The sequence below is a fragment of the Plutella xylostella genome, chromosome 13 (genome assembly GCF_932276165.1).
Source record: "Plutella xylostella chromosome 13, ilPluXylo3.1, whole genome shotgun sequence".
Classification (NCBI taxonomy): Eukaryota; Metazoa; Arthropoda; class Insecta; order Lepidoptera; family Plutellidae; genus Plutella; species Plutella xylostella.
The window spans coordinates 88,085-114,261 of NC_063993.1; the positions used below are offsets into that span (position 1 = coordinate 88,085).

The following is a 26,177-nucleotide window of genomic DNA, read 5'->3' on the forward strand; positions in this document are numbered from 1 at the left end:
ATCAACATGGTCGGTGAAAAAGCTGAATTGAAGTGATTCCAAGATTCCACATGGGAATATAAATAAAACGAAAGTAATATGTTGTTGTAATTTCAAGTGTATTACTAAAAGTGTCATCCCGAATCAATTGTACATATATATAAGAGAAACATTCAATTATTGAGTTACAAAAATGAGGTTTAACTACAAGGTAAGTGGTAAAAAAACAATGTAAACAATACTTTCTAAGATGTTTTTAACTAGCTTTTGTTATAAATTACCAGAATATATATACATATTTTACTATCTTAAGGTATTTCACTTGAATTTCCAGTAAAATAACTATTCAATAACTGTATTTGTTGTCCAATATTGACATGCATTTTAAAATTAACCTAAAAAAAATGTTTCTAAAATAGTTTCAGAATCTGTTGGGTACTGTTTACAAGAAGGGCGATATTGTATTCACAAACGATGGCGACTGTGTTATCAGCCCTGTTGGTAACAGGATAACAGTGTACAATTTGAAACAGTAAGTTAATTATAGGTACTATTTTTTACTTAAATATTTCAAAACTAACTTTGCAGTTCAGGATAATTGAGTAATGAGCTTAATTTTTCAGAAATAAGAGCAACACATTATCAGTGGATAGCCAGTACAATTACACAGCTTTAGATGTTTCACCAAATGGATCAACACTTCTTGCAGTCAATGAAAGTAAGTTTTTTTAAGGAACTAAAGATTAAATATCATTTATCTGGTAGCCACGCAACATGCCACCCAAATGAAACAGTTGGTCCTTTATAAGGCTCTGGGTGTTATGTGACCACAATTTTTTTAGCTGTAAGGTGTTAGCTGTTGCTTTATAAAGTTGAGTTTTTTTGTATCCAGAGGGAGAGGCCCAGATGATCAGCCTGCTGACGTGCACCGTCATACATCGGTACAAGTTCAGGCAGCAAGTGAGTGCTGTCAAATTCAGTCCTGATGGGCAATACTTTGCAGCATGTGTTGGTGATACAGGTACTGTTTTAATATTTGTGAATTAATTATATCTGATAAGCTTAGTTTTGCTTTTAGGACTGAGTAGATTGGAAGAACGAAAGGGCATAAACGAGTTATGATTATAAATACCTTTACACAAAATTAATGTATTTTACTTCAATAATAATTAGGTATTATATCTCCTTTCTATTAGTTTTTTGTTTAATATGCTTCTTTCCATTTTGCGTTGAGTTATCTTTAACCTTTTAATGTTGTTCTTCGTCAGCGCCCATGTTTGTGCTCCGTATGTTAAGACTGGTAGTATACAGGAGTCAAAGACTTTGGCCTTTAATTTCATAAGAATTTGTTTGTTTTTAAATATGTGTTTTAGGCTCCAAAATCTTTTCCATCCATTATTTATTCTTCTGTTTATTTCTTCATTGTCTTGATTTTTGAACGAAACTGTTTTGCCTAGATAGATAAAGGTTTCGACTTGTTGTAGTTCTAAGTTTTCGACGGATATGTGTATAGGTTCGCTTGTATTTGTCATCACCTTTGTTTTCGATATATTTAACTGTAGTCCAACTTCTTTGCATTTGATGTTTAGTTCCTTGATCATTTGTTGCAGTTCTTTTTCTGTGTTTCCGAACAGGGCAATGACTGTCATCAGCGAAACGGATATTTGATAAGTATTTGCCATTAATGTTTACTCCCATACTCTCCCAGTTCAATGTTCTAAACACATGTTCTAGAACAGAGTTGAAAAGTTTGGGGGACATGCAGTCTCCTTGTTTAACTCCATTGTCTATACTAAACGCTGATCCTAATTGGTCCAGTTTTATTCTAGCTGAGCTAAGTTCGTATATTTTTTTAATAGTATTTATGTATCTCATATCTACTCCATCTTTAAGTAGTGCTTGCCAAACGTATTGGTGGTTTATAGAATCGAATGCCTTCTGGAAGTCAATAAATGCGATAAAGAGCGGTAGTTTATATTCGTTTGTTTTTTCTATCAATTGTTGCATGGTATGAAGGTGGTCGGTAGTGCTATATCCTCTTCTGAAGCCGGCTTGCTCTGGAGGCTGTTGTTCATCTAGGCATTGTGTGATCCTTATCAATATTATTTTGGAGAATACTTTGTAGATCGTCGAAAGAATGCTGATAGGACGATAGTTATTGATGTCATCTGCATTGCCCTTTTTAAGAAGGAGAATTATCGTCGAAATAAGCCACTGTTCTGGTATTTCCTGATTATGTAGAATTTCGTTAAATATGTCCGCCAACGGTTGGAGCAGTGAATTTTTACCAATCTTGAGCAACTCTGCATTTATTTTATCTGTGCCACTTGACTTGCCATTTTGAAGAGAGTTGATAGCGTTTTCAATTTCAAAGACAGTGATGTCAGGTAGGGCATCTGAATTTATTATAGTTGGAATTTCGATATTTGGTTGAATTATTTCGTTTGAATAAAGTTTTGAGTAGAACTCTGTCGCCGCTTGGACTATGTTTTTCCTTTTGTAGACTTTAGATTTATCAATTGGTTTTACATTTGGAATCCAGTTTCTTTCAGTTTTAAGATGTCTTTCTAGTTTCACAATAGAGCATGATTTTTCCAGGAAGTGACTTATGCACATATTTTCATATTTTCTTATAGTGAAACTATAAAGTCCTGAAATTAATGTTTGAGGAACTAAAATTTTCAGGAGCCTGGCACCATTAGAAAAGAAACATAAAAGTCATAACAATTGTTTATGTCAATAGGCGGTTGGCTGTTTTTTGAATTTTCTTATTAATTATAAGGATAATCTAGATAAAAGCAACAATTTACGCTTGGTTGCAATTAGGAAGATGAAGAAAAATATTCGTAGTCAAGCTAGTGAAGTTATTTATCGAGTTTTAATACAATGTTTAGCGGAACATCAAGATGGACACATTTTGTCGAATTTGGAGGATGTTTACGCTCGTACAGCGTCTATGACGGGTATTTAGCATTGTACAAATTGTAATAACTCATTTTATATTAGTACCAACGCTTCATTTATCGATAAACCTAGGTTTAGAGCCCAAGTCGAACATTGTTTACATACCACTGATTGTAGGTTTCATCTGGTTTCAGTTGAGTCAAACCTTAACATTTTGATACTTGAAGATATATTTTTTGTCTACTTACTAAATTCACATTGTGTGAATTTGGGGGGCATTGAGTAACTCAAAAAGATTTTTTTATTTTATTTTATAGTTATATCGGACCAGCGTGCCAAAGAGGGCAAAATATGGAATATTTCTAACTCCTGGAAGAAACATAACTGGCCGTCCAAATAGAGAAATTGATGTCTTTACTATGTGTGCCCTTCGTCAACAGATCCAGTTTTTTTATACAGTTGTAATAACGTTATCTAAATAAATATTTATTGGTTTCACTATTAGCCTTCATATTAACACCTTCTAGCTTGTATAAGAGCTTTTTTGTGGATGGTAAGTTGTTTTTAAAATACATAAATAGGTAGGAAGTTATCAGGCAAAATTTCAAGTATCAAAGTCAGTTATGTTTCGCTATATAGGGTTGCTACATGAAAGATAGCAGTGCCCTCATTTAATTTCAGGACTTTATAGTTTCACTGTATGTCTCGTCGGATTAACCTTTTTGTCGTTTTGTTTAGTTCTTTGAGGTAATTATTTTGGTCTTTATTTCTGTTAATTTGTTTTGAGATTGTACTCCTTTCTTCAATTTTATCCAACGTTTCCTGTGTTAGGCAAAGTTTTGTGTTCTTGATATTAGGTAGTTTTTGGGCTGCTAACTTTATTTCTTCCGTTACCGTATTATATTTCTCTTGAGTGCTATGGCAACATTTAAGTTTTTCAGTAATTGATTTTAAATTTTCGTTGAAGAGTTCGTTGTGAGTTTCGCTTGTGTAACAAATAGATTTGTGATCTGGATGCATAGCCTTCCTGTTTCTTTTAAAGTTCAGTAGTAATTGACAGCGTATTACTCGGTGGTCAGAGAAGAAATTAAAATTGTTAATTACATCAACGTCAGTGCATCTTTCTACATTCTTTGAAAGAAAGAAATCTATTTCTGCTTTTGTTTTAACTAATAGAAAAAACACAGAACACAGAGCTTAGAAAATTAACCAAAGTAACAGATGTGATTCGACATGCCAAAAAACTGAAGTGGAAATGGGCTGGCCATATCATGAGGCAAACTGATGGAAGATGGACAAAGGAGCTGACTGAGTGGTGTCCCCGATACTCGACCAGGGGCGTGGGCCGCCCGGCCACGCGCTGGCGCGACGAGCTGGCGGGCTTCACTGGAGCAGGGGAATGCTGGACACGATGCACCGCCAACAAACTTACCTGGAAGAAAATGGGGGAGGCCTTTGCCCAGCAATGGGATGACCTATAAAATACTTAGATTTTAGGTATACATAGTTCAAGTGCATGCATACACATAAATATATTATTATGATAAACAAATAAATACTACTGAATTATATAAATAAATTTTATAATTATAATATTGAATTATATAAAACTAAACTTAAACAATTACCAATTAATATTAATAATGCATGAATTGTGTTACTTTAAACATAATTAAATACTAATTTGAATGTTACATTATAGGAGGCTTATAATAAATAAATAAATAAATTATATCTCCTTATTTATATTTGTCTGATGAACCGATCATAAACTTTTTTTCAGTTTTCATTATGACAGCGCCATGCAGCTTCACTGGAGAATTTCGATCTTTTGTGATGAAGAGAGTGTTTAAGAAGGCGCACGACGACACGACGTGCCTGGACTGGTCGTCGTGCTCGCGCCTGCTCGCCGTCGGCTCCAAGGACACCACCACCAAAATCTACTCCGTGGACTACCTCGACAACCTCAGCATGTACTCACTCAGTGGACATACCGACAAAATAGTTGGTGTTTTCTTTGAAAACAAGAGTTTAGACCTTATAAGTGTGAGCAGGAATGGGCAAGTTTGCTTGTGGGAGGCGAACCTTGATTCAGACGATCTGGTGACGTCATCAGTACAGATTTCACATAAGAAACGCAGGAAGTTGCAAAAAGATGAAGATGATAGTGAGGATGATATAAGTGAGAAGAAAGCTATTGAGAAGGAGAGGGATGATGTAAGTATTTTATTTAAATGCAAAATATTTTGCATATCTTGTAACTTATTTATACAAATGCCTACAGCAATTTTTTGCTTAATAAAAGTAATTTAATATTGGCTGATCACATTATATATTATGTACTTACTTACTTACATGTTCACAACTATAGTCTCCAAGGCACGCACACGTTTCACTGTGCATCTGTTCTCACGTGATAGCTCTCTAGCCAAATCGCCGTTACTAAAATTCATTGGTATACAGCAGATTCAATCCACATCCTTTCCAATAAGAGAGTGAGGCCTTATCCCTTAAGGCATCAGAGCATTATTAACCAATATAACATGTGTTTGTACATATTGCTGGCAGGTGGACAGCGACGACGACAAGCTCGAGGTGAAGAGCGAGTCTTCTCAGAAGCTGGCGTACAACAAGCTCGGGCGCCACTACATCGGGGACGCCATCCGCAACGCCAGCCACCGCGTCAAGCTCACCGCCGCGCAGTACCACAAGGAGACTAAGCTGCTCGTCACAGGTCAAGCATTTGGACAAACCCCAGCTTATATTAAGATAAAGTCCTCTTCACCAGAAAAAGGTTTTCCAGGATGAAAGGAATTTTCAAATTTTTACCGTTATACAGGGTATTAAAAATGGGTAAGCCGAAAAGAGTCGAAGAACCAGTATTTAAAAAAATTAAAATATTTTTATTATATGCTGGGTCACCCTTTCGCATAGATCTACACCCTTGCACTTGTAATAAGCTATGAGACTATTTTTTCACCCACACTCACAATAACGATCATCCCTTTCTCTCCTCCAGGCTTCTCCTCAGGCGTGTTCTTCCTGCACGAGATGCCGGACGTGAACCTGATCCACTCTCTGCGAGTGTCGGAGCAGCGCGTGGGCGCCGCGGCCGTGGCCCCGCGCGGGGACTGGCTGGCGCTCGCCTGCCCCGGACAGGGGCAGCTGCTCGTGTGGGAGTGGCAGAGTCAGTACTGGGAGAATGTTTTTTAATTACTTATAGAATAGAATTAATTTATTCACGAGAAACAAGGTATACATAAGTTATTAAATACAGTAAAGTGACAGTCATGTTTCACCGAGTAATCGGTATGAGAAATATAGGACAATAAAATATACAATAAATTTGATGCATTATTCACAGATTCAAAATAATATATATATACATTATTATTTTTATATGTAATAAGTTCATATACAAATGCCTACAGATAGGTACTTATTTGTTGCTTTTTAAGTTAAATCATATTAAAAAAGGTTATAAATCAAATAAAATGATCGTGAATGTTGCTTTCCGGTGCCGAAATGGGTTCTAGCCCAGCTTGATGCTATGGTATGTATACCACATCATAACGCAAGTTTTCAGCTAGAACCCTTGGGCGAGCAATCAAAGCCAGATATCACGACTGGTCATGTCATGAAATATCTCCGTATTTCACTCTAAAATTAGGCCCAACAACTGATTGGTTTATCAGTAATGATATGAATTACTTAAATAAATAAAGCAAAACCGCCCACAGGTGAACAATACGTGATGAAGCAGCAGGGCCACTCGCTGGACATGACGTGCCTGGCGTACTCGCCGGACGGGCTGTACATCGTCACGGGCGGCTACGACGGGAAGGTCAAGGTCTGGAACACACAGTCGGGCTTCTGCTTCGTGACGTTCCACGAGCATACCGCCGCCGTCACCTCCGTGCAGTTCAGCGCCAACAAGAAGTTCTTCATCAGTTCGTCGCTAGATGGCACTGTTCGGTGCTATGATCTCACGAGGTTAGTTTTTCTTCGTTAGCCTTATTATTTCCAATCGTTAGGGGCTACTCTAATAACGTCGGTAATGAAGGAAATTGACCGATGAAATGTTTACATTTGCGTAAATAGTCGAGACTTACACCTTACACCCCATCCATTTTGCAATCAATCCTAACTAATATTATAAATGCGAAAGTAACTGTGTCTGTCTGTCTGTCTGTCTGTCTGTCTGTTACTCTTTCACGCCAAATCTACTGAATGGATTTTAATGAAATTTGGTATACATACGGTCTAGACCCTGGGAAAGAACAAAGGCTACTTTTTATCCCGGAATTCCCACGGGAAAACTTTTTAAGGCGAAGCGAAGCGCGCGGGAACAGCTAGTAGTAAATATAAAGCAAAGTCATTGCCCGTATATCCCTATGTATTTATGTATAATAATATGTATGCTTAGACCTTTAGAACTAATGTCGGCATTAAATCTATGTCTGTCTCTTGCTATCTGAATACTGTCAAAACAAGGCAGAAATACATGTCATTTAAGATCGACATCAGTTTAATCATTTCTGCACCTCAGCGTGAGTGATTGAAGAGGAGGCTAATATTGAGAAAAGGTCCCTCCGCACAGGTAGGAGGTTTGCTTAGCGCCTAGCGAGTCACCAAGCGAGTAGCTCAGTAAAACCGAAAATTCTAGAACGTACATTTTACTGAGCTACTCGCTTGGTGACTCGCTAGTCGCTAAGCAAACCTCCTGCCTGTGCGGACATAGCCTATCATCATTGGCCACTGCATCTTGACAGATGATTGTTACAGCGGCTGTGGGTTTTGAGAGCCACATTTTCTCATGTGGCTGAACAGGCCTATACGGGCCTTACACTGCTTGTGCGGACGTACCCTAACAGTGTGTGTTTCCTGTCATCAGGTACCGCAACTTCCGCACGCTGACGGCGCCGGCGCTGGCGCAGTTCTCGTGCGCGGCGCTGGACGCGGCGGGGCAGCTGGCGGCCGCCGGCGCCACCGACGCCTTCGACGTCTACGTGTGGAGCGTGCAGTTCGGGAAGCTGCTGGAGGTCAGTAGAAGCTGGTGGTAGATTATGACTTTTGACAAGTAATTCTAATATTCTACGTCGAAAAAATTTCATTTCATATCATTTCATTTCATTTCGGAAGTTAAAATCCACATAACTCTTCATCAGCCTTCTTTCTTTTAGTTCTAACAGAGTGGTTCAAACCCCGCCCCCCTTGTACTACGAGACTATGAAGCGCAAGTGTCTCTCACTTAACAGTGTAGTTCAAACCCCGCCCTCACCCCGCAGGTGCTAGGCGGCCACGAAGCGCCAGTCTCGTCGCTGGCGTTCAGCCCGGCGCCGGGGTCGTCGTGCCTGGCGACCGCCAGCTGGGACCGCTCGCTGCGGCTGTGGCGCTCCCTCGAGACCTCCACGGACAGCGAGGCCATCCCGCTCACGGCCGACGCACTGCAGGTGGCGTTCCGGCCGGATGGGGAAGAGGTGAGGGTGGTTTGCTGTTTATTGATATGGGGTTTTGGCTTGGAGTAAACGGTTTCAGTTGACCACTTGTAACTTGACATATACTGGGTGTATACTAAGCTGAAAGGAGATGTGACTCAGAGGGTCTTTCTGAACAACTTTTGTTCAGAAAGTTTAACGAGTCTAGAAAATGCCCTGTATAATCTGTATATGTCACTGCTGGCCGTCGCTATTTTAGTTAGTTTTACAACGCTGTTATGAGTTGTGTTGTGATGTTTATGTCACCAGAAAAAATATTATTCTATGGCTTATCCTTTCAACACGTAGACAAACGCTATTCCAGCTCTCGGGTTATCACCGACACACAAACAAAGAAGAAGTGAAGTGTGGCGTTTGCATCCGTTCCTTCCCTAAGTAAAACCTACACAAGTAAAACCGAGTTATTATAATGGCGAAGAAAATCAAATGAAACTTTGGCAGCACCAGCGAGTGTGCCTTTCTGGTTCTGACTAATTACATTATTGGGGAGAAAAAATTGCGACTGAACCAACCAATTACAGGCACAGTCACATTAGACGCCATCTGTAATCAGCTTTTAGTTTTTCTCCCCATTGTGCATCTCACCAACCAGCTAACCAGCAGCATCAGCCCCCGTATTATGTAACTCCGAGTGGGGTTGGTTGGTATAAAATGGCTGACAACTTAGAGCATTATGAATTAATAACTTTTTACTGACTTATCTGATTTCACAAACGTTTATGTTGAATGTAAGGATATATTGTTAGGCTTCTTGCATATTTCTTTCACTAAGATTGTTGGTGTTTTCGGTTAATAAGTCTCTAAGTTGATACCAATTATCACCGGTTGCTAACTCTCAAAAAGTTACAAATCAGTACACTCAGTACGTGTGGTATATTCGCAGGTGGCGGTATCCACTCTGGACGGCAACATCTCGTTCTTCAGCGTGGCATCGGGCGAGGCGCGCGGCGGCGTGGAGGGGCGCGCCGACCTGGGCGCCGGCAGGGGCGACACCGACCTCGTCACCGCTGAGACGATGTTGAAGACCAAGTGAGTTTATTGTCTCTGGTGTTGAGGAAAAGGAGAGCTAGAGGAAACTAAGGAATATATAAGGAAAATAAGGATAGATAGTCCAGCTTTATGAGGCCAACCAATTTTCCCCTGAACCTTCGCAGTCAAAAAAAGCAATGTGAACCTCCTCCAGAGTAGTCCTGAGTATAATGTAACGCCTCCTGCCTCCTGATTTGGGCACGCAATGTTCGTCCTACCCCGGTCACTAACACGCTGGCCCCCACAGGGCGTTCACCACAATCTGCTACTCTGCGGACGGGCAGTTCATCCTCGGCGGCGGCAACTCCAAGCACGTGTGTCTGTACAGCGCGCGCGACGCCATCTTGGTGAAGAAGTTCGTGATCACGCAGAACCGCTCGCTCGACGCCGTCAGCGTGAGTATTGCCACTCGTTCGAAACACGAATATTACTGTCGATTCTGAAGGCGGAAATTCTAATTTTAATGCTGTCAAAACTACTGACTCTATGACTGTTCCCTGAAATCTCATTTTATACTAGCATTTTTTTTGTTTGACAGCGTTAAAATTAGAATTTCTGCCTTTAGAATCGACATCATTGTCGACTCAAGTTGATAGCGGAATTCGATAGCAATTTTAGCGCCCCTGTCGGTAACGTTAGAAACTAATAAAACACATACAAACTACAGTACACCGCCAATTGAGTTACTATCGACTAAAATGGACAATATTCGTGATACACATACTGGTGGAAAACTGAAAACGTTCTGGATTTCATTCCGGATATTAAGGTTCTTGAAGCGAAATGTAATGGAATGCTTTTTGACTGAAATTTAAAAAGACCTGAAAGCGAAACGTCTCCAATTTTAAATCAGTGTTAATCCACGGTCATTTCGATGGCACAAATACATTTTATACAGAGGACTCAATATTGAACAGGCCGTTTAGCAATTACTACTACATAGTCATCTAACACCAAACAATAAGTTGTTGGAGCTTTCAAATAAATCTGTGTTACGATTATGACTATTCAGAAAAGATTCTTCACCTCCTAAATATTGAACACTCATTACAGGCCGTACCATATATATTGTGCATTTCCTTTTGTAATTTCTGTTGGTGTGCAATAAAGAATGATGTATCTATCCCCAGGACGTGATAAACCGGCGGTTGCTGTCGGAGTTCGGCAACATGGCTCTGGTGGAGGAGCGCGGGGACCTCGAGGGGGGGGACGTGGACATCCGCCTGCCCGGCGTCAGGCAGGGGGACATGGCCGACAGGAACACTAAACCAGAGGTATACGTAGTACTTTATTTATTGACCGCGTAGTTAAAATTTTTAGTTCTCGCCCTCCGCTGACATATGCGGCCATATAAATAGTTATTATTTTACGGCCAGGTGTCCTACTTACCTACCTGGCCACTGAACAAGAGGACTTCCACGCGGTCGTTGGTCGCGTTATCGCGTGTCAAGCTTAACCCCTTGCATCTCATTTGTAACTCTTCACCATATCTGATACAAACAAAAACTACCCTTATTAGAATGTAATAAGGATTCTGTCCGATGTCTTTCCCCCCTGTTACATTGTAATGTCATCCATTAAACAACAGATTAACAGTTTGCCTACTGGCATCGCGGCCTGTACATAACAATCGTGTGTGCCGTAGGTGCGGGTCCACTGCGTACGATTCTCGCCGACGGGCGACTCGTTCGCGGCCGCCGCCACCGAGGGGCTGCTGCTGTACGGACAGGGCGCCGGCCTCGACGGCACATTCAGGTACGTCACTATATTTGTGTTAGTAGCAAAAGAACCTGGTTTAGCGGGTATTTAAATCAAAATTTTACACATTTATACACACATATACACCGTTGCACACAGTCATGCTAAACGCTAAAACGCTGCGCGCTGTGTACTGATGGTGAGGCAGTTTTATAATTTACTAGCTGTTCCCGCGAGCTTCGCTTCGCCTTAAAAAGTTTTCCCGTGGGAATTCCGGGATAAAAAGTAACCTATGTTCTTTCTCAGGGTCTATATCATATGTATACCTTTCATACAAATCCGTTCAGTAGTTTTGGCGTGAAAGAGTGACAGACAGACAGACAGACAGACACAGTTACTTTCGCATTTATGATATTACTGCCTGTCTCGTAGAGGACATATGGAGCTTGAATTAAACTCAAACTGTTCGCTTTTAACAGTTTAATGCAATTTCGTTACAATTTTGATGTTGATAAGCCGAATACGTTGATCGAAGTACAATGTTAATTATATGAGGTAGGAGAACAATTAATAATTTTAAAACGTTAAGCGCCTGAATACGCTGAATAGCAATGTTGCGCCCGTGCGCCAACATACTCCCCCCCGTTCTTCTTCTTGTCGTGTCTGACCATAAGAAGAGTTGAAAGGGATCTTTCAACTCTTCTTATGGTCTTCCGTCGTGGGTAGTGGACACAGGCGAACCAGTGGACGCCGGACGCAGCCGCGCGTAGTGTTGATGTCCGCTACACGAGACACTCCATCTGCACCAGGGAACAGCCGTACTACTCTTCCGAGGCGCCAACTTAGCGGTGGAACGAAGTCTTCTTGTAGTAAGACCAGATCTCCTACATTGAGTTGGCCTTTGTTCGTTCGCCATTTTGTTCGTAGCTGAAGTTCAGCGATATATTCTTTCTGCCAGCGCAGCCAAAAATGCTGGCGTATTTGCTCTAGACGCTTGTATCTATTTAGTCCACCTTCCTTGAAATCTGTCAGATCTTTGGCAGGCAGTGCATTCAGCCCAAGTAACATTTTTGGTTTTAGAAAGGTTTTGAAAAGGTTCTAGAACCTTTGTATGGAAATCTACTCGTAAGTCTTAGAAGGCTCAATAACCTTATATTAACCTTATATTAACCTCCTGAATGCAAAAAGGGCCCACGTTTTAGAACCTTTCTGAGAGCTACAGCAAAACCTATAGCTCAAACCCAGAACCTTTTGAACTAATAACACAGAACCTAAATATAACCTTCACAACCTTAATTTAACTTTAATCTAACCTTGGAAGACAGCTTTTAAGTTCTAAATTAGTCGTGGATGTAACTCTATAATGCCTTTCCAGGACTTTTGGTTTTTAAAATGTTTCTGTTTAAGATTTTTGCACAGAAAATCAATGCTATATAATAATAATGGCGCTATTACCTGACACTTTCCAAGATTCAAAATGGCTAACTTGTAAGATTGTATTCATACAAAATAATAAGTAAGTAGTTAGGCTGAAGTCAGGAAATATGAAAACCTTGTGCGACTAGCACTTCATTGTGATACTTTAGGATAATAGTTCTGTATACGTGACGGGCCTTCTGTAAATAATAAATTTGAAGATATTTTAATTAAAATAAATAGATAAAATTTTATGTTTGGTGGAAAGTTATATTATAAATAAAAGTACTGTTTATATAAAAACACATATATTTGGAATGGTATAGCACACGCTACTGAATTTTGCCCTAATTAATTAAAATGTATCTTTTTTGCAATGTTTTTTTTTTATTTAAGTGAAAAAATATGGCGGACGTTAGGAAATTACCAAAAAGCATTAATAAACATATTTTGAAGATGCCTTTAAAGCTTTAAAATATTCTTGAAGGACTTAAGTCATGCCTCTAGCTCATAGCCACTGACTTAATGCTTTTGGTTTTCACCACGTAGTCCTAATTTGTTTGCCTAGACAACTCTCATCAGCCTAAAGGTTTAAGATAGGTTTTAAATATTACTTATAGGTGATTTCAACATACCATAACTTAATAGTTGTATCAAGGCTGAAAATTTAACCTTAAGTTCTCACTTTAGCATAATGCTAGCTTTTCTAGAACATAATCAGGAGTCAACGGCAACTATATGATCCTAGAACTATATGCTCTTGAAATACAAGTTAAAATAACGTTAATTTAAACTCTTATCAGCAGCTCCAAGGTTGTATTAATAAACAATTAGTTTTAGGACTTATTAATTATTCTCAAGTACTCAATATGACCAGATAGCAAAGCATTAACCTTTTCACGACCCTTATAAAACCTAAAGGCATTTCTTACAACCTAAGCTCGAATGAAATGATACTTGGGAGTGCTCTTCCTATGATGAAGTGCCCTGGGGAGAGGAAAAGGAAGTCGTTAGGACAGGATGATAGGGGATATAAGGGACGGCTATTTAGAATTGCCTCCACTTGTGCGAAAAGAGTAGAAATTTCTTCGAAAGTAAGGTGAGTGTTTCCTATAACACGTTTTATGTGGAATTTAGCGGATTTCACCCCAGCTTCCCAAATGCCGCCAAAGTGAGGAGCGTAAGCAGGAGTAAAAATGAATTTGAAACCTTCGTGAGATGCAAACTCAGAAAGAGGATTGATATTATTGTTTAGGAAAGAACCGAGTTCCTTGGCAGCGGCAACAAAATTTCGACCGTTGTCGCTAAATATTTCCGCTGGTCGGCCACGGCGCGCCACGAATCTCCGTAGGGTCATTTCGAACGCGTCTTTAGTTAAATCACTCACAGCCTCAAGATGAATGCATTTGTATCGTAGGCAAACAAAAAGGCATAAATAAGTTTTTGTTATTTTAGCTCCGCGACCTTTACGGTTTATTGTGTAAAATGGCCCGGCGAAGTCTAGTCCAACTGATAAAAATGGAAAATCAGCAGTAATTCTTTGCGATGGTAGGTTTCCCATTTTGGGACATAATGTTTTGCCTTGCACTCGTCGACATCGTACACAATTATAGACAGTGCGTCGCGCAATATGTCTACCATTAGTAGACCAAACTGTTTCTCGAACAGTAGCCAGTAACAGTTGAGGTCCGGCGTGCATGTTGCGCAAGTGTTCATGTTCAAATATTAATTTAGTCAAAATATGAGACGAGTCAAGAAGTATCGGGTGCTTCTTTTGGTAAGCATAGTCAGAGGCACTTAAACGCCCTCCAACTCTAATTAAATTATTTTCGTCGATAAACGGGTCTAAAGATAAAATCCTAGATTTGGGACTAAGTGGTTGTGATTTCGATAAAATTGAATGTTCATGACTAAAACTTTGAGTTTGCGCTATATAAAATAGCGAATTCATTGAATTATTAAGTTCATCTGTAGAAAGAATGTCTGTAAATATTTTGATGCGATTTTTTAACATGTAAATAAATCTTTTAACGTATGCCATGATACGCTGCAATTTTGTTAATTTAGAATATTTTTTGAAATCTATTATGTCTTGTTTTGATTCACAAACTGTCACAGTCATAGTTTTAAGTTCAGGCATTTCGTCATCACAATCTTTTGAGTGTAGTACTGGCCATTTTGATTCATCCTGTTTTAAATAACTAGGACCATGCCACCACAGCTCCGAATCATGCAACTTACTGGCACTAGCACCTCGTGAAATTAAGTCGGCCGGATTGCTAGCGGTAGGTACGTAACGCCATGATGAAGGCTGTGTTGTTTCAAGTATTTCACCTACACGATTTGCAACAAATACCTTTAGCTTGTTAGGATTGCCTCTCAGCCATGCTAAGACTACACTTGAATCGCACCAGTGCACAATACGATCGAATTTATACCGTAATGAATTGATTACTGAGTCACATAATCGTGCAGCTAACAGTGCAGCACAAAGCTCCAATCGAGGAATTGTTGTAGGTTTTAGACGAGTAACTTTGGATTTAGCGCATAGTAATCTAACAGTGACCTCACCATTCATATTTATAGATTTTATGTAAATACACGCACCGAAAGCTGATAGCGAGGCATCACTGAAAGAATGCATTTCAATTCTAGTTGGTGAATCACACAAATTGTGACGGATTATGTTGAGACCTGCAATTATATGTAAAGGAGAATGGCAATTTCTCTATAGCGCCATGACCCAGAGCAGCCATTGATGAAACATACACTGATGTGTAGTCCGTGACTACAGTATATACTGGTATTAATTTTATTATTATGAGGCATGGGAGAACGAAGATATAAGTGCCGAAAGATCAAGTCTTTCTACTGTACTAGATGTTACCCTTGAGCTAAAAATAGTTTTTAAAAGTGTTCCCGTGGGAATTCCTGGATAAAAAGTATTCTATGTTACTTCGGGATAACGGGAACTTGAATAGAATGAAATAATTTTTGAAATTGATCTCTTTATAAAAATAGGTTTCCGAGTGTGAAATGTGCAAAAATAATCTTGATATTATTTGCAGAAATAAAATCATGTAATACATTTTGTGATGCACTATGTATTGGGAATCTCATGATTTAGATTATAAAACTTGTTTGTGCGTGTACTATTCATCAAAAACTTATTTAACGAAAAAATATATATTAATTAATTTACTTTTGAACCCTAATATCTCAAGAACCCCATGGTTTAGATTTTTTAAAATATTTTTCCCTGATAGTAGACATTTTTATCAATAACTTAAAATAGGTTTGGTTAGTGGCTGCAAACTTACGCAAAGCGGGTCAGGTTTCGCCATTCTTCTTTTTGACAAAGTCCTGCCATGATTCTTCTATGTCTTTGGGGACTGGCTGATCCCAAGGAACCTTTTGCTGCCATAGTTTTTGCAATAAAATTTTGGGCACTATTATGCATGGGCTTAAAAGTCCCAGAGGATCAAAAATTTTGAATGAACTTGACATGATGAAGCGTTTTGTGATAGCTACATTTTGAGGTGGAATTTTGACCGGAAAATTTAATGTGTCATTAGACGGACTCCAGCCCAGTCCAAGCGTGCTGGACGATTCGCTTATTGCTAAATTTTCCTGAGTGTTGACGTCCGACACTTCGAAAATGCTGGGTAAATTGGTCTTAAACTTTCGTAATTTAAAGCAACCTTTGTCTAATTCTTTAGTTACAGTATTTAGGATGTGGCGTAATTGCTCAACATCATTTGACCCAGTTATCATATCGTCAACAAAAAAGTCCTTTTGAATTATTGTTTTAACGAGTTCGTCCTCACACTCCTCCCCTACTTGCCAAAGACAACGCGTACTTAAATAACTGGCACTTGCGGTACCGTAAGTGAGAGTATTCAATCTTAACGTCCGGATAGGCATTGACTCATCTTCCCTCCATAAGATCAGTTGCAGGTTTCTGTCTTCATCAGCAACGAGAACTTCACGGTAAAACTTTTGAATGTCTCCCGTGAGTAGATATTTGTACTGCCTTGCTCTGATCAGTATGGAAAAAAGAGAGTCTTGCACATGTGGGCCTACCATCAGTATGTCATTGACCGAGAAGCCGGAAGTGGAAGGAGCAGAACCATCAAAGACCACTCTGATTTTGGTTGACTCACTGTCCTTAAATATAGCGTGATGGCACAAAAAATAAGATGGATTTGGCTTAACCTCCGGAGATTCTGAAAGATGACCCAAATCAGCATATTCTTGTATGAATTGTACATATTGTAATTTTAGTTCTGGATCCCTTCGAAAGCGCTTTTCTCAATTCAAAAATCTACGTTTAGCCAAATAATAGGAATCTCCGAGGCAGTCAGATGAGTCAATTAAAGGTAAATTTACGCAAAATCTACCGGTATTGAGACGAGTTACATTTGCTTTAAAATGAAGCTCGCATGCCTTTTCGTCTTCACTTAAATTATTTTTGTGCGGAACTTCTTCTAAGTCCCAGAATTTGGTAAGTAATTTTTCTATTTTGTCTGTATCATAGGATTTTGTAGATAGTTTGTTGATTTCGTCTGCATTGCAGGATTGTGAAAGTAAATTTTGGTTTTGGTCTTTATTATTTGATTTTGTAAGTGAATGCATAGGTAGATTTTGTATTTCGTCTGTATTACAGGATTGTGTAAATAAATGTTGTTTTTTGTCTTTGCTATTGGATTTTGTAAGTATATTGTCTTTTTCGTCTGTATTACAGGAATGCATAGGTAGATTTTGTATTTCGTCTGTATTACAGGATTGTGTAAATAAATGTTGTTTTTTGTCTTTGCTATTGGATTTTGTAAGTATATTGTCTTTTTCGTCTGTATTACAGGAATGCATAGGTAGATTTTGTATTTCGTCTGTATTACAGGATTGTGTAAATAAATTTTGTTTTTTGTCTTTGTTATTGGATTTTGTAAGTATGTTGTGTTTTTCGTCTGTATTACAGGAATGCATAGGTAGATTTTGTATTTCGTCTGTACTACAGGATTGTGTAAATAAATTTTGTTTTTTGTCTTTGTTGTTGGATTTTGTAAGTATATTGTCTTTTTCGTCTGTATTACAGGAATGCATAGGTAGATTTTGTATTTCGTCTGTACTACAGGATTTTGTTGTTGCATGATTGCAGTTAATTTTGTTTGTCTTTTTTGATTTTGTATAAACCGGACCACTGATTAACCAACCAAGTTGAGAACTGTGCAATTTAGGGTTGTTTGGACCTAGGGACCTTTGCTCACATCCCAGTATGTCCCAGAAAATATCTGCTCCAATCAATATTTGTATTGGAGAAGGTTGGTGAAACATTGGGTCGGCCAGTTGAATATTTTTTGGTAGTTGTAAATTTTGTATGTTAATAGATTTCCTGTTAGGTCGTCTAAAACAAAACAGGAAAGCGTCACATTATAGCTTGAATTAATTGAACTTAGTTGCGCAACGCAACTTTCATTTACCTTGTTGGTAGAATTATTGCCAATGCCAATGACACTCAAGTCAACAGGATTACAATTTAATGATAGCCTTTGCTGCAACGACTTGCAAATAAATGATGATTGGCTGCCACAATCCAAAAGAGCTCGAACACGTTCCATTTGTTTGGTAACCGGGTTCGTAACTTCAATTAGTGCTGTAGATAGCAACACTTCCTGTTTCATATTTTGATCGCAAAAGTTTGAAATTGTCTCTGACTGATTGACAGAAGTGTTTGCAGCGACATTGTTTGGTTTATGCAGCAAAGTGTTGTGCTTCTTGTTGCACTTGCGACACGGACCCATGCGACACTCATGCACTGGGTGCCCTTGGCGTAAACAATTAAGGCACAACTTGTATTTTGATACATCAGCCAGCCTATCCTGAATGTTTTTAGATTTAAATGTAGGACAGTCATAGATCCTATGATTTTGATTGCATATTATACATAGGTAAGATCTTGGCTTTGATTCGTGACTTGAGTGACTTGTGTTGGCAAATGATTTTGTGTTCATAAATTGTTTTTGTGTATTTTGATTGTTGTTGTAATTCGATGACTGCTGTGGCCGCTGAAATTTAGAATAATTATTGTCAGATTTATTGCGATTTATTGATTCGAGTACATTAGGGGCCGTCCATTAATCACGTGAGGCTCAAAAGGGGGGGGAGGGGGTACGGAATACCTCACGAAACATCACGAGGGGGGAGGGGGGGTCTCGTTAGACATCACGTGTATTAATTTTTTGTCAAAAAGCACTAGGTATTTCTGAACCGAAATTTTGAACGGCGCAAAAATTTTAACGATTTGTAGTATGACCTTGATTGACTCCGATAGGATTTATAGGATTCAAATAATAAATTTTATTGCAAATACACATAAATATTTTTCAATTAAAAACGCAATTTTCGTTATATTTTTTGTAGTCAAAAATAGTCTTTACATAGACTTCCAAAAAAATACACGTGATCCAGGGGGGGGAGGGGGGGTTGGTCCCAAACCTCACCAAATATCACCAGGGAGGAGGGGGGGTCAAAAAATGAGAAAAACGACCTCACGTGATTAATGGACGGCCCCTTAGCACGATCAGTTAGAAATTTTGTGAATTGTTGTAATGTCGGAAAGTCATCTTCAAGAGAATTACGGTACTCTTCCCACTTCACGAGCGTTTGGCTGTCAAGCTTTTGGGAAAATGTAAATATTATTAATGTATCCCATTTGTCAGTGGGCTGGCCAAGACTGCCTAGCGCACGTAAGTTTTTAGTGATGTGATCAACAAAGAACCGTAATGCACTTTCAGATTCGCGAGGGTTCTACCTCTTTTGGCATAAGATTTATTTGCCTAATCTCGTATTGCATAGTAACGTTTGGTCAAAGTCTCGTTACGCCGAAAATCGTATGGCATAAATATCGTTTAGTAAAAAGTTATTTCGCATAACATTGTTTAGCCTAATAATGGTATGGCCAAATCTTGAATAGCCTAATAATGCTATGGCATAGGTTTATACAAAGTAATAATATTCGTTTGGCTTTAACTTTGACGGAGCTTCTCCCTAAATAGCGCAAACTGAAGACATGTATTGTTTCCGCTATGTGGGAAACGCTCCGCTCCGCTTCGCTGCGCTCCGCTTTGGTTTTGATGAACATGTGCACCTAACACGCTCCTCCTCGCTTTGCTCGTCGTCGCACCTATTTTTAGGTTTCGATCTCATGGGGTTTGTAATAATTATATTGGTCGTTAATTTTCGATTTTTTGATCATACAATATCGTGATTTTCGGGATGTAGGAGAAAAATACCACAATTTGTACATTTACTACATACTTAATATATTATTTATTAAGATAGCATTAGGAGAAACAAGATTATACATAGGTATAGACGAACATAAATTTGAGCAAACGAAACTTAGGTGTTTAAAGATTGTGCCTAAAGAGTTTTAGACGAAACGAGCCTTATGCCACATAAGTCTTGGCAAAGTGATGGTTCGGCCAAAAAAGTTTAGACCATACGAGTTATGCGAAATGAGTTTTGGTCAATAAAGATTATGCGAGATGAGCGGAACCCATTCGCGAGCCATCGGTTGAATGTTATGCAATGACTTGAGGTGGTGAGCTATCAGTATTCTATTGTTGTTATAACGCTCGCATAGTAACTTCCAAGCATCATTATAATTGGCGGAGCTTATTTCAATATTCAAAATAACCCTCGCGGCGTCACCTTCCAAATACGATACCAAGTAATGAAACTTTTGGATGGAAGATATTTTCTTGTTGTTATGGATCAAATTTAGGAAAGTGTCGCGGAAGCCCAACCAGCGGAATGGTGAGCCATCGAATTTAGAAATTTGAATCTGAGGTAGTTTAATACCATCATTTTGACAATCGCCTCCACCTTGTGCCTCCTGCCAATAAGAATTACGTCTATCGCGCTCCTCTAGCACAGAAATCTCATTTTGATAATTTAGAATAGTCTTAGCATCCGCAATGCAATCAATGATATTTTGTTCAATATTCTCGCGTTCATCCAATTCGTCCCTTAAATTTTCGGTATTTAAGACCTCAATCTGATCCTGCAACTCATCAAACTTAGTAGACAAGCATTCAAACTTGCTAAGTTTGACCGTTAATTTAGCTAACTCAATAGTTTCATACTGAGTGCGACCCGTAAAACTTTCTAAGTATTTCTTAAATTTTGTAATCTGCCCCTTTACTGAACTGCGTTTAGCAGATAATTCTTTATATTGTTTCGATAATTCTTTAGATGAATCATCTGAATCAACTGGCGCCATTTTATAAAATAAATTTAGTTATCACAATCAACAATTTAGTTACACAATAGCAAAGTGGCCAAATCAAGTTTTACGTTTCACACGCAAATTGAGTAGGTATTAAGTGTAAATAATATAATTGAATTTAAATCTCACGCTCCTCACTCCGTGACACCTGCCGAACAGGAAGCTGGGACCGCTTACCACCGAGAATTCAGCTTGAGCTGACGTTGGGAAGTCCTATTGGCATACTTCGTGGCTCGCTTTTGATGCGAGAACCTGGAATTGTTCGGCAAACCCGGGTTAGAAGGCGTGTATAGACATAATTTATAGCGAGGGACAAGTAATGTCCACCTTACTCTTATGTTCACAAAACTTACAAGTAAAGAACAATGGAAAAATTAATAATGTTAATAATTTGTTTTAGAACAAAAATTTCAAAAAAGTGAAATCAGTTATGTGTGGTGGGTTACCCAGGGAATGTATTTTGAAAGTTTTGTGAAAATTGTATGAAAAACAAAAAAGTAGGTGGCACTTTTGTGTATAAAAAATTATAATTTCAATAAATCATTTTGGATTAATATTTTTTGAAATCTGATTTGATGAAAAGTTCTTAGGTCCCACAGGGAAAGTGTTTTGCGAGTTTTATAAAATTTTAATGAAAAATAAAAAAGTAGGTGGGATTTTTGTATAAAAAAAAAAAATAAGAATAAATCCGTTTTGGGCTAGAATTTCAAAATTCTAATGCCACAGATAGTTGGTAGGTAGCAAGGGGAATATTATATTTTGAAAGTTTGAAAATTGGATGAAAGATAAAAAAGTAGGTGGTACTTTTGTATGCAAATTTTGAAATTGTAATAACTTCTTTTGGGTTATTCATTTCAAAAATCTGACATCACAGCAAGCTGGAAGGTTGCACAAGTGGAGTATTTTGAAAATTTGGTGAAATTTGGATGAAATTTGAGGAAGTAGGTGGGAATTTAGTAATTTGGTTTGAGGTTATTTTGTTGAAAGATGTTTTGTTACGTATATTTAGGATGTATTTGGGTGAATTAGGACAGGTTTAGGTAGGAAACTGGAATGAAGGAGACCTTGGGCACTTATCTTTGTAGATGGTAGACTTCTCTGCGGTGTGAGGCTTTTGCTGCGTCTCTGCCCGGGATGTCGGTGGCAAGGTGGACCTTCTGCCGTACGCTGCACAGGCTTCGTCGCTGGTGATGGCTGGTGATGGCTGCTGGTGGACTGCAGGGCTGCAGGCTTCTGGTCACCACGCGGCTGCAGCTGATGATGCCTTCTACGACTCAGTTTTCTCCAGAAGTTGCTGTCCGTGATCACGTCGGGGTCACCAAATTATGTCTCGTAGAGGACATATGGAGCTTGAATTAAACTCAAACTGTTCGCTTTTAACAGTTTAATGCAATTTCGTTACAATTTTGATGTTGATAAGCCGAATACGTTGATCGAAGTACAATGTTAATTATATGAGGTAGGAGAACAATTAATAATTTTAAAACGTTAAGCGCCTGAATACGCTGAATAGCAATGTTGCGCCCGTGCGCCAACACTGCCTCTGTGGTCTAGTGGTAGAAGCTTCGCTTCACGACCCAGAGGTCCCGGGTTCGATTCCCGGGTGGGACCATCAATGTATGTTTCTAAATTGTGGTTCCAAATTTGATTAGGACATAGAAGGCTGATCACCTGATGTCCGAAACAGTGAAACGATCCATGCTGTCGGATGGGCATGTAAAGCAGTCGGTCCTGCGCCTAGCTCTCTCCAGTCGTGTCGGTCAATCCGTCCCATTCTAACGTCTTCCATAATCTATTCCTGCGTAGATGGCTGATTTCAAATGAGATTGGCCGCCGTGGTCGAAATTCGGCTAGCTAGGAGGACATTATTATTTATTATTATTATTATAATACATGTTTTAGCATGCAACAACTCACAAACACTCACACCTTGTGTGCTAGGGTGTCTAAGTAATAGAAGAATTTCTTTCTTGTTATTTATCAAATAAGCATCCAAATTGTAATCATGTCCCCCCCCCAGGCCATTCCGTCTGGAACAAGGCGCGACGCCGCTAGCCGTGGCGCAGGCGCTGGCGCGGCGCGAGTGGGGCGCGGCGCTGCTGCCCGCGCTGCAGCTCAACGAGCCCGCGCCGCTCGCGCGAGTGCTGGAGGCCGTGCCGCACACCGACGGTGAGGCAGACATTCGTTGGATATCCCTATCCCTATCCCTATCCCTATCCCTATCCCTATCCCTATCCCTATCCCTATTCCTATCCCTATCCCTATATCCCTATATCCCTATATCTATATCCCTATCCCTATCCCTATTTCAAACCCATATCTCTATCCCTATTAGTGATGTAACGAATGTGTGTTTTTGGACATTCGCGAATGCGAATATTCAGTTTGTGTTCAAATTTGGAGCCATTTCTATGGTTTAGTGGCAGTCTCGTACCGAACGAGGTACGTTACGTTCTAGGCGAATCAGAATCCGAATCAGACAAGCCAATACTAGTCGCAGTTTTTTATAAAAGTAGTAACAAACTGCGACTGTGTGCGGTTTCTGAGGATGACTTACACGAAACATTTAAACTTATTTAAATCTATGGCTGTCTTGTTCTGACATTACAGGGTTATTGGTAAGTAGACCAGATCCTTTCAAGAGGTGATAGAGGAAGACATTTTCAGTCGATTGAACCTATGCAATGCATTATCCGAAACTTAACCATTTCTAAGATATTTAATACTCGTATTTAAGTAAGTTTTTTTTTACATTATCAGCTTATCAATTTATAAGCTTTTAAATGAGATATTTCAATATCAAATCGATTTAGGTAATATCACTAAGATATGGCCAAAACAACCAGAGAAGGCGGAGAAAACTCAATAGGGGTTTCCATACTAAAGTCAACAGGACTGAAAACAATCACACTTTTTACCTTTAAATTGGGGTAATCTTGTTAATTTTCCTATTCAATTTTGCCCGCCTGTGCTGGTTGTTTTGGCCATATCTTGGTGATACCTAAATCGATTTGATACTGAAATATCTTATTTGAAAGCTTATAAATTGATAACGTTTTTAAATTGAAGTGCACAAGTTCTTTTTACGTTTTAAATATTTTTAAAAAATGTTTAATTATTTTGAGGTATTGTGTCTAATTTAAGTCTAAAAATTCACATTTGATTATTTTAATTACTTTATTAAGGTGTCACTTATGCAAAATAACTTAAAAAAATAATAATAAAATATCTTAGAAATAGTTAAGTTTCGGATTATGCATTATAGGGTTCAATCGACTGGAAATATTCAAGTTACCTCCTGAAAGGACTCCGGTCTACTTGCTAATAACCCTGTATACTGTCAAAATACGCTTTTTGTTTGTTTAAAGAGTTTATGTCTTATGAAACTTTTAACATCTAAAGTTTCATTTCCCACAGTTTCGTTTCGTTTATTTTCCAAAAATATATTATTATTATAATAGGTACATAAGTTTACAACAAAAACCTGCCGCTTAAACCACGCAGGAAATACTTAAATAATACCAAATGATAAAGTAAGACTGGTAATGTGATTAAGAGGGTAACTTGTAATAAAAAAGTTATAAGTAGACGAATGGATATTGTTAACCTACCAATATTTTCAAATAGTTTTTGTTAATAATTGTACTGATATTCGCAAAACAATCGCACCAAATCTTGTGAATGCGAATGAGAATATCCAAAAACATGCGAATATTCGCGAATGCGAATATTCGTTACATCACTAATCCCTATCCCTATTCCAAACCCCTATCCCTATCCCATATTCCCATCCCTATGCCTATTCCAAACCCATATCTCTATCCCTATCCCTATTCCAAACCCCTATCCCTATCCCATCCCCATGCCTATCTCCATCTATATCTTTATCTCTTTCTCTATCTTCACCTCCACCATCTCTATCTGTATGTTTGTCCCGCAGTGGAGCTGACTCTATCATCGCTGGACGCGGAGTACGTGGACCGTCTGGTGGAGCAGCTCGCGCGGCAGCTGGAGGCGTCGCGGCACCTGGAGCAGCTGCTGCGCTGGGCCCGCGCCGTGCTGTCTGTGCCGCGCCGGGTGACGGCCACCGCCGCGGTCAGGCGGCTCGAGAAGGCGCTCACGGTCAAATATGAACAGCTGGCTAAGATGTGAGGGTTCTATTCTATTCTCTGTGGGGGTGTAAGTACCTGCACCTGGCTCACTCGAGTGATTGTGCATATCAGTTAGATGTGAGGGTTTTTTGTAAGTACACACTCTTTAGACTACGAAACCTGAAAAAACACATTATTTTTAACCGACTTCAAAAAAAGGAGGAGGTTCTCAATTCGTCGGGATCTTTTTTTTTTTATTTTTTTTTTATGTATGTTCACCGATTACTCCGCCGTTTATGAACCGATTTTGAAAATTCTTTTTTGTTGTATTGGGTTGAGCTTCCAGGTGGTCCCATTTTTTTTTCAGAATTTTATCTCACCCCCAAGGGTGGGTAAAGGGGTAAAAACAGGGTATGAATTTCAATTTTGGGCACATATTAACCGATTCTAATGAAATTAAGAACGTAAATATAGTTCTTATAACAAAAAAATATGATGGTGACCTTGAGCTGATCTGATGATGGAAACGGAAGGCAGTCAGGGGAACTCCTCAACGGTATATAGCAACTACTTCGTGTTTAGGCTTGAATGATTCGTATTGATTAGTAGGACATTTTGGTATCATTTGCACCTTACTTTTGATTGAAAATTATTACCTACAAATAAACTAAAAACTATTAAATAAAATAATAATTAAAAAAATTAAAAAACCGACTTCAAAAAACCACTAAAATGTAAGAAATAATTTAAGGTTTACACAAATTCTACTCGTATGAGACAGTACAAATATACCTAAGCAGGAACTGTTCTTTTTTGAAGTTGGTGCCATATTTCTTCAGATTACTTTGTCACCGCACCAACATCAAAAAAGAACAGTTCCTGCTTAGGTATATTTGTACTGTCTCATACGAGTAGAATTTGTGTAAACCTTAAATTATTTCTTACATTTTAGTGGTTTTTTGAAGTCGGTTTTTTTCATCTTCTTCATTATTGCTCATTTGGATTCATTACAGCAGTGGGGACGTGATGGGTCGTGATGATAATGATTAATTTTAAAAAACCGTAGACGATATCAACTGTAGGAATAATGAAACAACACTCATTGCAGATGCGACTTCAACAAGTACACGATGCGGTGCATCCGCAGCGCGGGCGCGGAGGCGTGCAAGAGCGAGGACAGCGACCGCGAGTCCAGCGGCCGAGGCACGGCTTCCAGCGATGATGATGATGATGATTGAATAAACTGTACAATAATATGTTGGATAATATCAA

At 38.9% G+C, this 26,177-nt stretch overlaps 1 protein-coding gene across 1 annotated transcript; it reads left to right on the forward strand.

The window, feature by feature from the left end:
• LOC105395049 (periodic tryptophan protein 2 homolog) lies at positions 1–26,177 on the forward strand. The gene is made up of 17 exons (XM_048624940.1): positions 1–190; positions 399–511; positions 603–697; positions 872–1,000; positions 4,667–5,100; positions 5,452–5,617; positions 5,903–6,070; positions 6,624–6,876; positions 7,778–7,925; positions 8,172–8,363; positions 9,265–9,410; positions 9,658–9,805; positions 10,541–10,684; positions 11,056–11,165; positions 22,835–22,983; positions 24,755–24,962; positions 26,014–26,177. Exons 1-17 carry the CDS (start codon positions 173–175, stop codon positions 26,141–26,143), a joined length of 2,751 nt encoding a protein of 916 aa, XP_048480897.1. The 5' UTR covers positions 1–172; the 3' UTR covers positions 26,144–26,177.